The 13,081-nt window shown below is 40.0% G+C and overlaps 1 gene segment (V, D, J or C); it reads right to left on the reverse strand.

Moving 5' to 3' along the window:
- Nucleotides 1–10,279: 10,279 nt before the first annotated feature.
- LOC129563453 (T cell receptor alpha variable 26-1-like) lies at nt 10,280–11,686 on the reverse strand. The segment is given in 2 exon segments: nt 10,280–10,863; nt 11,310–11,686. Coding segments are annotated over 2 exon segments (609 nt in total).
- Nucleotides 11,687–13,081: the final 1,395 nt, after the last annotated feature.

A 13,081-nucleotide genomic window follows, 5' to 3' on the forward strand; every position in this document is an offset into this window, starting at 1 on the left:
ATGATCTGAGCTTTGCAAAGTAAATATTTCTGTGAGATGAAGCTCATAGATTGAGTTTTCTTTTTGCATTTTATTTCTATATGAAAATTAACTTTTACAAAGTTAATCGACTTTACTTTTTTAAAACTTTTAATTTTATATTCCCCTAGAGTAGGAAGTGGCAAACCACTCCAGTATTCTTGCCTGGAAAATTCTATGGACAGAGGAGCCTGGAAAGCTACAGTCCACGGGGTCACAAAGAGTCAGCACGACTGAGTGACACATATACCCAATCAACAATGTTGTGACAGTTTCAGGTGGACAGTAAAGGGACTCAGCCGCACATATACACGTATCCATTCTCCCCCAGATTTCCTTCCCACATAACATTGAGCAGAGTTCCCTGTGCTATACAGTAGGACTTCGTTGGTTATCTATTTAAAATATAGCAGTGTGTACATGTTGATCCCAAACTCCCTAAGTATTCTTTCTCCTCATTCTTCCCCCCTGGCAACCATATGTTCATTCTCTAAGTCTGTGGATATGTTTCTGTTTTGTAAATATCTTATTTGTATCATTTCTGTTTAGATTCTGTAAATAAGGGATGTCACACAATATTTCTCCTTTTCTGTCTGATTTGCTTATCTCAGTATGATAATCTCTAGGTCCATCCATGTCACTGCAAATGGCATTTATTTTGTTCCCTTTCATGGCTGGGTTATACTCCACTGCACACTCGTACCATATCTTCTGTCAGTGGACATTTAGGTTGCTTCCATGTCTTGACTATTGTGAATAATGCAGTGAGCATTGGAGTGCATGTATCTTTTTGGACCATGGTTTTTCCTCTGGGTATATGCCCAGGAGAGAGATTGCTGGATTATATTTTAGTTTTTTGAGGAATTTCCATACTGTTTTCCACAGTGACTGCACCAATTTACATTCCCGCTAACAGTGTAGAAGAGTTCCCTTTTCTCCACACCTTCTCCAGTGTTTATTGTTTGTAAATTTTTTTGATGATGGCCATTCTGACTGGTGTGAAGTGATACCTCACTGTCATTTTGATTTGCATTTTTCTAGTAATTAGCAATGTTGAGCATCTTTATACGTGCCTGTTGGATATCTGTGTGTGTTCTTTGGAGAAATTTCTATTTAGGTCATATGCCCATTTTCCCACTGGTTTTTTGCTGTTTTGTTATTGAGTCGTATATCTTGGAAATTAAGCCCTTGTCCATCACAACATTTGCAAATATTTTCTCCCAGTCTGTAGCTTGGGTCTTCATATTATTTATGAATTCTTTTGCTGTACAAAATCTTGTAAGTTTTATTAGGTCCCATTTGTTTATTTTTGCTTTTATTTCTATTACCTTCGGAGACTGACCTGAAAAAACATTGGTGAGATTTATGTCAGAGAATGTTTGCCTATGTTCTCTTCTAGGAGTTTTATACTATTGTGTCTTATATTTAAGTCTTTAAGCCACTTTGAGTTTATTTTTGTGTGTGGTGTGTGAGAGTATGTTCTAAGCATTGATTTACATGCAGTTCTCCAACTTTCCCAATGCCATTTGCTGAAGAGTGTCTATGTCATAATATTTAAACTGGGTTTCAGAGTAATACATTTGAGAGATGAGCGTGGCTTGACCTACTTCTTGTAGCCGTGAAAATGGCAGTGGTGGTTCGATTTGGCGTTAATTTTTAAAATACGGCTAACTGGATTTCTTTCTGAGTTAGATGGTAAGCAGTGAGAAAACAATAAGAGTCAAAGATAACTAAAGTTATAGCAAGAGATATGGACAGAATGGAGGTGCTGTCAACTGCAAAGCAAGAGGTGTGGGAGGAGCATGTTGGAAGACAGGTCAGAAGGTGAAAGGTCAGAAGTTTAGTGTTGCTCACATTGAATTGGGGCTTCCCAGGTGGCTCAGCGGTAAAGAACCCACCTGCCAAGCAGGAGATATGGGTTTGATCCCTGGGTCGGGAAAATCTCCTGGAGAAGGAAATGGCAACCCACTCCAGTATTCTTGCCTGGGAAATCTCATGGACAAAGGAGGCTGGGGGACTGCCATCCATGGAGTTGTAAAAAGTTGGACATGACTTAGTGACTAAACAACAACAACACATTAAATTAGAATCCTGTTCCTTCAGAATGCTATGTCACCATGAAAAAGAGACTATCCATACAAGTCTGTTCCAGGTCTGGTCTTGCATAGTTGTAAAACAAGGGACACATTGAAAATCTTGTTTTTCCTTAGGGACCAAGCACTCCCCAGGACTCTGCTTCTCCTTCTGCTCACTTTCATCAGATCAGAGACCTCTCTAAAATCAGGTCAGGCTGAGACCCTGAGTATTTTAAGCTACAACATCTGAGAAGGTTTTTGTTCAGCTCCCCCTGCAGACTCGGGCACTGTGTCACACAGAGCACAGAAGTACTTGGCAGAGTCACTCCAATGGGCTGAAGCTTTCATCAGGTGGAAGGAGTTTTCATCTTTCTTGAATTCAGCCTCGAAGCCTTTGATGCCTTTAACCCGGGTGGGCCCTGATAAATACTTCAGTAGAAACTGGAGGCCTTGGCTGGGGTCCTGGACATACCAGAAGAGATAAACAGATCCACCATAGGAATAGTTGCATCTCAGCTCCAGACGGTTTCCTTCAGAGACGTTGATGTGACTGTCAGGCTGGGTCACTAACTGGGCTCCAGTTCCTCCTGCAACATCAATGCAGAATCAGTGGATCCAGGACACACCTATCTATAATGAGACGGTGTTTCCATTTAGATACGCTCAGAACAAAATTCCTTCCATACAGGCAGAAGCATGGAATATAATGTTACTTACTTGCTGTGAAGAGCGTTCCAAGTAGCAGGAGAGTCACTGAGAGCATGGCTATGCAGGGAGGAAGATATCCCTTGAGGAGCAGGAAGGAATGTGCCAGGGTGTGCTGAGTCCCTGTAACGGGGAAAATCTGAGAATTAAAGAGATCCCTGTTTAGGCAACCCTAGCTACTATCAGTAAGAAATGCTTCCTTAAGAAGGACTGCTCCTGACGGTGAGCCTGTTCAAATATGCACTTCAATGAGCTGTAAGATAAAGAAGCTCATAGGAGTGGGACAGACACTTCCAGTTTATGCAACATCACCCTCTGCAGGTCAACAAAAGAAACAAATCGAGTCTTCAGGCTTTTGTGCCCCATCTAGGCTTGAATTACTTAGCATTTTAAACTGATGAGAACATTTCAGGGGTTTGCTTACTAAGAGGCTCTTTTAATACTATGAATTAAATAGCATTATATAATCACATAAAGTAAATTATCCTTATTTTTATAGATGAGAAAACTGAAGCAAGGAAGGAAGGATGTAATTTGTTCAAGATCACAGTAAGTGATCTGGAATTTGTCCCACTGATATGATTCAAGAATTTTATCATTGGCCACTGACAATTTAGAACGATGGCCATTAGGCTAGATAGTATCCTCACTTATTAGAGGGGAAATCAAGTCCTTTAGAAGTTAAATGATTTGTCCAAGGACATATAAGGATTAAAACCTAATTCAATTAGACTCCACTATGTTTTCAGTCTACTGACAAATACTGACAATACTACTCTTTAGAATAAATGTAATTTCACCAAGACACACACCCAGAGCAAACTTCACAAGAGAACAGAAACTAAAAAAATCTCCAAGGAACTCAAACATTGATGTGATGGCCAGTAGAAAAAAAGTATTAGAGAAACCTCGAAGGTAGTCCAGAGAGGCACATGGCAGATCAGAATTGACTGGTGTTTTGAAAGAGAAGGAAAGTGGAGTTTCAAAAAGGAAGGGCTGTCCATCAGAGCAGTTGCTAAAAAATGTCTACCTAGTGAGAGGATGACTGAAAAGTGTCTATTGACTTTTAGCAGCACAAAGATCATGATTTGAGTCTTTCAGCAGAAACTGAACTGTAGTAGAGACAAGACAAAGGAGAAAAATTTTTGAATATAGAAATCTCTTTCCAGAGGCTGAACTGTGAAGGGGAGAAAAGACATGGTGCTAACTAGACAAGGATGTTGAAGTGGTAATAGTTGGGGTTTTAAAGGTTGAGATATATTTATATGTTTTTGGAAATGTTCTATAAACAATGGATCAAACTTCTGAAGAGACAGCCAGGATGGAATATGGACCACAGGTAGGAGAATTAATTTGTGAGGAGAAACAGTTATTTCCAATTTTATTGGAATGAAGGAGGAAAGAATCGGTTTGGATTTCAGTATTATTTCAGGGTATGAAGGCAGAAAGTTGACACATCTATTAATTTTAATTAATTTTTTCTTCTTGTAGACAGAAATTAAGTACCTTCCAAGATAATTAATAGAAGAGATCCTGGGTTAAGAAATCTGATGAGTGTGAGAAGTTTTGAAAAAGCTTAGGAACTGACAATGAGAAATGATTACAGAGAAAAATAATACTTTCTTGGAAGCACTGTGGGCCTAGTTAGTATTGGAGGTGATAACAATTTCAGTGACACCAGTCTGCCCATCTGTGTGATTTTCCTGAACTCTGCTTAATCAAAGTATATAAGAAAGTAGATTTTTTTGTAACTTGATCTTTATGATGACTGAACAGTATTCCATGGTATGAGTGTTTTGAATCATTACCCCAATGAGGTGCATAAGAAGGCAGATATTAATCCATGATTAGGAATTAATAAGATCATTGCTATGACATAGAATTAACTCAAAACAATGAAGTTAGTGACTAAAGGCTGATTGAAGGAGGGCTGTGAAGTTTAGATATTGTAGAAAGAGAAATAAAAGATAGGAAACTTCTGAGAAATAAGATAACAATAAAGACATCTGGGGACTAAATGATCATAAAGGGTTAAAGATCAAATGCAGCAGAAGTATATGAATATAAAAATCTGAGGATGCAAGGTTTGGACAGGATGTAAGATTTCAGAGCTGGAGCGGCATCTCACTGGAGAAATATTATCACATCTTTCTAGAGTGTGGCCATGGGAGTTTGTGACTGAAAGGGATCCTAATTGATAGACTTCAAAGTTGATGAGTTCAGGTTTTCTCTCTGAATCGTCCTCTCTGAATTTAAGTCAAGGAGTATTTTAGGTTACAGTAGAATCTTATGTGTTTACATCTTCAATAAATAAGGGAGAGTGTGGCGGGGTCGCACTAAATAATTCTCACAGACTCACAGGATTGTAAGAGACAGTGCAGGGAAAGTTCGTGGAAGAGCAACTCTCTGAGAAAACGCTGAGCACACATTTATTGGTAACTTGTCATGTAATCTTTAACTCAGAGCAGTAGAGCAAGACAGAGACCAGCACTCTGGGGTTAAGGAAGCTACCTCCTGTGGGTCTGGAGGAAATCACATGAGAGTAGTAAAGAAAGGTCTTTGAAGAAAGGGGGGTTTGTTTATCATGCAGAACAGCATCTTGCAACGCTGACATGTCAACCAAAACATCTAACTTATAGGCAGTGGAGAGCAAGCGAAGAAGAGGGAAGGAGTAAGATTCAATTCCAGGAGACATTTCTGAGAAAACAGTAAAACATGGTCCCCACAGAAGAGTGTTTGATGTTTATAAAGATGAGAGTGATAACAGGAATAGGGATAAGTAGGGGTAAAAGGCCAAGCCTCAATGGGTCAAAGACAAGAGTCTGTTTTTTGCGGGGGGTGTGGTAGTGACAAGAATGCTGTTCTCATCTCTAAATTTGAAGTGTTTTAGATGAGGAAGGACCAGAAGTAACCACAAGTGAAAGAGCTCTATTACAAACAGTCAGGTTTCAGTTAAGATATGTGGAAGGAATTTTTACAGGGGCTACTGAATGTTTATTTTCAATAGAGTGAGGATTTAGAGGGCAAAGTAGAAAGCAGTGTCGGATGGTAAGAGGTAGTTAGGTCAGTGTAGAAAATTAAACAGGTCAGACTCCTTGGTGAATCATTCCTCTCTGCAAGGAGTCAATCAGGGGTAGAAGCAAATGTGCCTTCAAATGCCCTAGTACAGAAGAATGTGGCCACAACCAGATCAACTGGTGCTCAAGTCTCTAAGAAGATGTCATAAATCAGTAAAGTTTGGCTATCCCAAAGGATTATTTTCAGAAGTTTTCTTTTCTTTGTGTTCAGGAAATTGTCTTTTCCATGTGCCATGTGTGTATACACTTGTTACTTGTTTCTTATAACCCTCTTACATCTTATCTACTTCGGGGGGCAAGTCAATTTGAAATCACTTAGTATGTAGCACATTTCATGCAATTCTGATAGAATGAATTAGATATTCTTCTAACTTAGAATCAGTCTCTCAGATGTGCCTAACAGATGGAGTTTGTGAAACACTAGAGTCCTCAGTGTGGCATCGTTCACATCGTATTCTTGGATATTCAAAGAGACTGAGAAATTTGTCCTGGTGTGTAGGATGTGCATGTAAATGTAAATGGCTAAGGGTATCATACTTTGAAACTGTTTTGATTCTGTGAGTGAAATCTGAGGTACTTGTACAGATACTTGTACTCACATCTTGGAAAGCACAATGAGAGGTGCTCTAGCACTTTCCAAAGATCAGCATATCCCTTCGGAACACTTTCAGTCACTTTTCCCCTCATTTCCTCCTCTTCCCAGCTTTAGAGATCACTTGCTTATTTCCTCACTTTGCTTTTCCTAAAGCATATCTTTTTGTCTGTTTTATTTATTGAAATGTTCTCAGTAATTAGTATAGTACCTGACTAATAGTAGCTGCTCAATAAACATTTATTGAATAAAGAAATATTCTTGGCTGAACATTTTACTGACAATTGCTAGGGATGCAATAAAATATAGAGGGCATGAGTTAGATCTATAAAAATAGAAGAAAGAGTCAAAGGACATCACATGGGATCTCATAATGAAGACAAGAATGTATTCCAAAATCCTTATTCATTCATGGACTCATTAAATTTTTCCTTCCTATTTACCTTTTTTCTTTCCTTCTTCCCACTCTCTCTCTTTTCCTTCCTTTTTCTATTCCCCATTCCTATCATTATTAAATGTGAAATTGGTCCCCAACTATTTTGTTAGGCTCTTCCTGTGAACTTCAGTTCATTCCAATAGAAACTTCTCTTTATCTCTGACAGTCTTCATAGATTGAGATAAATGGCATACATTTCTGCATGTTTTATTAAATTTTTAAAAATTTATTTATTTTAATTGGAGGCTAATTAATTTACAATATTGTATTGGTTTTGCCATACATTGACTAATTATTGTGTTTGTCATAAGGTGGTTGACACCAGATAGTTTGAAAGATTATGATTGCCTGTGGTTAGATAAAGTCCCCTGGAAAGACACAAGGAATTCTCCTAACTTTAAAAAAAAAGAATAACAAAAAAATACTCATTTAGACATCAGTTGATACTCACAGTCAATGTGTTTTCACAACTATAAGTCAATGGAAATGTAGAAAATGCATATGATGATTGAGCATTGTGCCCAAAGAAGCACAATGTTTGTCAATACTAAAGTAGTGAATCAATTTGATTAATAAAAAGCTTCTTCTTATACTGGGGCTTCCTAGGTGGCACTAGTGGTAAAGAACCTGCCTGCCAGTGCAGGAGATACAAAAGACATGAGTTCAGTCCCAGGGTTGGGAAGATCCCCTGGAGTAGGACAAGGCAACCCACTCCAGTATTCTTGCCTAGGACCCCACGGACAGAGGAGACAGGCAGAATACAGTCCAGAGGGTCACAAAGAGTCAGACATGACTGAAACGACTTAGCATACCTGCACATTGTGTATAGATAAAGCATATTTGGACGGTTGAAATAAAAAATACTGGTAATTCCCTATTTGTGGAGGATGCAAGATAAGTCTTCTCACTCTGTTGAAGTATGACTGCTTACAGCATATAGAGGGCAAGATGCCACTGCTCCAAAAGTTTTAAATGTGCCCTTTATTGAACATCTAGTCAAATTTTCCATTCTAAGGAAGATCGATCCTGGGTGTTCATTGTAAGGACTGATGCTAAAGCTGAAACTCCAATACTTTGGCCACCTCATGCAACAAGTTGACTCACTGGAAAAGACTCTGATGCTGGGAAGGGTTGGGGGCGGGAGGAGAAGGGGACGACCGAGAATTAAATGGCTGGATGGCATCACCGACTCTGTGGACATGAGTTTGAGTGAACTCCAGGAATTGGTGATGGACAGGGAGGCCTGGCGTGCTTTGATTCATGGGGTCGCGGAGAGTCGGACACGACTGAGCGACTGAACTGAACTGAATTCAAATATCTAATTAAATTTTTCATGTACTTGCCAAAGTGAGTCTACAAAGATGTGTAAGACAATATTCTTTATGATAGCAAAGAAAAAGAAACAATTATTCACTGAGTTAAAAATTAATTAATTATTAATTAATATATGATAAGATGTTTCAAAGTACTAAATAAGCATCAGAAAGAATGTAGTGGGCCACTCCACTTTGTTTCAACTATAGAAAGAGTTCCAGGACATTATTAAATGAAAATCAAAAGGCACAGTGTAAAAAATTCAAATAAATTCAATTTAATGGCAAATGGTTTGATCTCTGTGTGTGTACATATGTATATACGTGTATAAATGTGTATGCAGTTGCATAAAGTGATGTGCAAAGATATGTGCATGTGTGTTCAATTGTGTCCAACTCTTTGAGACCCTAGACTGTAGCCGCTCAGTCTCATCTGTCCATGGAATTTCCCAGGCAAGGATACTGGAGTGGGTTACCATTTACTAATCCAGGGGATCTTCCTGACCCAGGAATTGAAACTGCCTCTGTGGTGTCTCCTGCATTGGCAGGCAGATTCTTTACCACTGCACCATCTGGGGTTCAATTCAGTTCAGTCGCTCAGTCGTGTCTGACTCTTTGTGACCCCATGGACTGCAGCAGGCCAGGCTTCCCTGTCCATCACCAACTCCCGCAGCTTGCTTACATTCATGTCCATTGAGTCGGTGAAGCCATCCAACCATCTCATCCTCTGTCATTTCCTTCTCCTCCTACCTTCAATCTTGCCCAGCATCAGGGTCTTTTCCTAAGAGTCAGTTCTTCGTATCAGGTGGCCAAAGTATTGGAGTTTCAGCTTCAGCATCAGTCCTTCCAATGAATATTCAGGACTGATTTCCTTTAGGATGGACTGGTTTGATTCCTTGCAGTTCAAGGAACTCTCAAGAGTCTTCTCCATCACCACAGTTCAAAAGCATCAATTCTTTGGCACTCAGCTTTCTTTATAGTCCAACTCTCACATCCATACACGACTACTGGAAAAACCATTGCTTTGACTAGACGGACCTTTGTCGCCAAAGTAATGTCACTGCTTTTTAATTTGCTCTCTGGGTTGGTCATAGTTTTTCTTCCAAGGAGCAAGCATCTTTTAATTTCATGACTGCAGTCACTATCTGCAGTGATTTTGGAGCCCCCCCAAATAAAGTCTATCACTGTTTTATTATTTCCCCATTTATTTGCCATGAAGTGATGGGACTGGATGCCATGATCTTGCGACCCACTAGACTGTAGCCACTCAGGCTCATCTGTCCATGGAATTTCCCAGGCAAGGATACTGGAGTGGGTTGCCATTTACTACTCCAGGGGATTTTCCTGACCCAGGAATTGAACCTGCCATGTGAAGAACTGACTCTTAGGAAAAGACCCTGATGCTGGGCAAGATTAAAGGTAGGAGGAGAAGGAAATGACAGAGGATGAGACGGTTGGATAGTTTTTTGAATGATAAGTTTCAAGCCAACTTTTTCACTCTCCTCTTTCATTTTCATCAAGGGGAAGCGTTTCATCAGGGAAGTCTTTCACCTGGGAAACTGTGCAAAAATATGTGTAATTGAAAGAAACAAGCTGATATGATATATATTAAACTGTCAGAAAAGGACAGTGGGAGAAATCTCCTTCATTTGGTGGAATGAAGGAGATACAGCTGTGAGCCTTCACTTTTGCTCTGCCTGAGACTTTTATGATGAGATGGATCTATGTGCTGCTTAGAGAATATAAAAAATGATGAAAACTCTTTATAGAGGCAGAACTTCTAGACAGATTAAAAATATTCACTTAGTTTTTGTTTCCTTAAAAAATCTTTATCACAAATATGCATGTTCTAGAGTAGTAACAAAACAACATTTCAGATTTTCCTCTGAGTGAGATCAATTTGCAAGTGAAACAACTGTAATAATATTCATTTCTGAGTATGGATTTGTCCTGGGTCCAAACGAAAGAATTTGGAACAGGAGAATTCATTGTGTTTTCCTTATCTTTTCATCTTTAACACACTGAAACCAACATTTTATTGACACAAGGAGGAGCCATGACAAATTACTAATACCTCTTCACTTTATTCCTGTGTTAAAATTATGATTCTTAATTTCCTTATCATTCACAGCCACATCAACCGATGAAGCACTTCTTCCTTGTCCTCCTTCTCTTCTTTTCTTTATGCACCTTCTTCCATTTCCCTTCCCCTCATTTTCCTCCTCTCTTACTGCTCTCTGACTCTCCTTCCAGATGACTCTAGGTTTGCTCTTGTGACGGCTCACCCAACTCTGTCTCCCCCTCCCATCTTCCCACCAGAGAGATACCGCACAGGTGCAGCCCCGTCTGTCCCAGTGTGCCCCTCTCAGGACGCAGTAGTACACAGCGGCGTCTCTCAGGGTGACCTGGAGCAGGACCAAGGTGCTGGACTTTCTGTCTGAAGCTATGGTCAGAGAGGCCATGCTGTTGCTCACTGTGTCTCGAAAGCCATGGATGATATACTGTGGACTCTGGTTGGGATTTTGCCGATACCAATGTATATAGTCATTTCCAACAATGGTAGAGTGGTTACAAGGCAGGTTTACATCTTCTCCTTCAGCACAATCCATGGAGCTGGGCTGAGTGGTCTTAGCATCAATCACAGTCCCTAAAGGGTCAAGAAAATAAAATTATCCCCTGACAACAAATCAGTGTAATTCTGTGGATCAAGGGCACAGCACTACCCAAACTGTCTGGACCTACCCCCTATTCCGGTGTTTTTATCTATGTCCTTCAAAATATCATTGGTGCTTATTATATAGAGACCAAAGACACATGGCAAGAATCTGAGAACTCTATAGGCTTTATCCCATGGGTCCTTGGCTCAATAACCCCAGAGATTTCTTCCAACCTGCTTACTGCTAAGGTCTCTTCCGGATCATGGCTATGGATTAACCTGTCATGTATAAGTTTGGCTCACTAGCAAATGCATAGATCTGTTCTCAATTCCATTGCTATAATGCTGAATAAAACACAGGAAGACAACTAGAGAGCAAATGACGCTTTATGGTCCCTTGGCCTCAAAGTCAACCCTTGTAGACACAGAACACTTACCCAAGGTCAGAAAAACAGTTACTCCAATCACCAGTCTCATACTTCAAGGACAAACCAGGATTGTGGGCTCAGAGCTCACACTTGTGTCTGCTCCTGGGCTCGTTTCCAGAGAACAGAAACAACTGCTGCTAGTACAGACTTACAACCAGTGCAGGTATCTGTTGCAGTGTGCTGTTGCCAGGATCTGTCAGCCAGTGATCAAGCAGCTCCTTGTCTAGGTTCTCCTCCCCTGTTTTAGTCACATCCCCCAAAGAAGGAGAGACATCCCCAACTCACAGGGTGCCGACTGCTATCCCTTGTGAAGTTTAAAGTCTGGCTCTGGAAAAGGAACACCAATCACAATGGTGTGTCTATCCAGAACCTGTGTTCTATCATTTCTTCTTCAGAGAAATTTTCTGATGCTCCATGAAGCTTGTGGAAAACATTGTTTAATCCCAGAAAACTTTGCTGAGCTCTATATTGTAAAGAGATGAAAATTCCCATCCACGTTGTAGCAAAAAAAATCTTTATCAAAGTGGGCTGTGGTTATTCTGAGGGACAGGAAATATTAATAACATTGAGACAAAAACTAAATGTCTTGAGCTCTGACATTGGAGCTCAGCACCCTGAAAATATCCTTGGAATCATGGAACTGTCTCCATCTAGGCAGACATTTCTCAATGCATCAGTTCTTGATATAGTAACTTATGACAAGGATGGTATTCTCCTCATCCTCCTTGAACAACTGTCCTTAATCCTTATGCCCTCCACGCCCATGTTTGTAGATGCTCTGCTCCAAGGATGCAGACACTGAGATAAAAGACAGAAGGGAAAGCAAACTATCTGGGGTGGAGAAGGGTGGAGGTGGATGATCCTGGCAGAAAAAGAGGAGTGAAGAGAAAAGAACATAAGGAATAGGGAAGGAAAGAGTTAACCAGGGGTGGGAAATGGGAAAGCAGTGTTTAGAGAGGTACATGGAAAAGATTTAGGCTATAAGGCTATGATTTCCTGAATCCTTGACCACATGCACTCAACAAAGGATTATAAAATCGGTTTATCTAAAGACAATGAAAATCTCATTTTTTTTTTTTCACTTTTCTGTTGAACATCGATGGAGAACATGTTTCCTTTCCTTTATAGCCAGAAACGACCACTGTTTCCAAATGAAGCAGCCCCCTCTTGTGACTGAATAAACAAATTGCCGAGCTAAACTCCCACCAGAAGTCAACCTTTTGAAAAGTTTCTCAGATTGAAAGGTAAATATCCCTGTTGGCTCAATCGGGAAAGAATCCACCTGCAATGAAGGCAGTGGGGGTTCGATCCCTGGATCAGGAATAGCCTGTGGAAAAGGAAATGGCTACCCACTCCAGTATTCTTGCCTGGGTAAATCCATGGACAGAGGAGCCTGGTGGGCTACGGTCCATGGTGTCATAAGAGCTGGACGTAGCTGAGAACTCACACACATTGTAGTTGTACTACCTCTGTACTCAGCTGTATTTTCTTAGTTCATTACCACTCCACAAAAGATTTTAATTATTTTTGGCTCCTTTATTTTGTCATACCCCCATTATGATCCTCAGTTGTTGGCTTCTTTGTAGTTTTCCTTTTTGTCTTTAACCTTCCCATATTTAAAGGTTATTCAGTGTTTATAAAGAGAGGTTGCTACATATAAAGCCCTCAAGAGTTATCTGTTTTCTGAATGAGTAGATGAGTTGTTATTAATGAACTTAGTGAAAGAAGTTATGCTGAGTGACTCTTGAAATTATTCTAAAAGCAATCTTTCAATTCTATGG

The sequence above is a fragment of the Moschus berezovskii genome, chromosome 9 (assembly GCF_049115385.1).
Source record: "Moschus berezovskii isolate FMDL1 chromosome 9, NW_MosBer_1.0, whole genome shotgun sequence".
Taxonomy (NCBI): Eukaryota; Metazoa; Chordata; class Mammalia; order Artiodactyla; family Moschidae; genus Moschus; species Moschus berezovskii.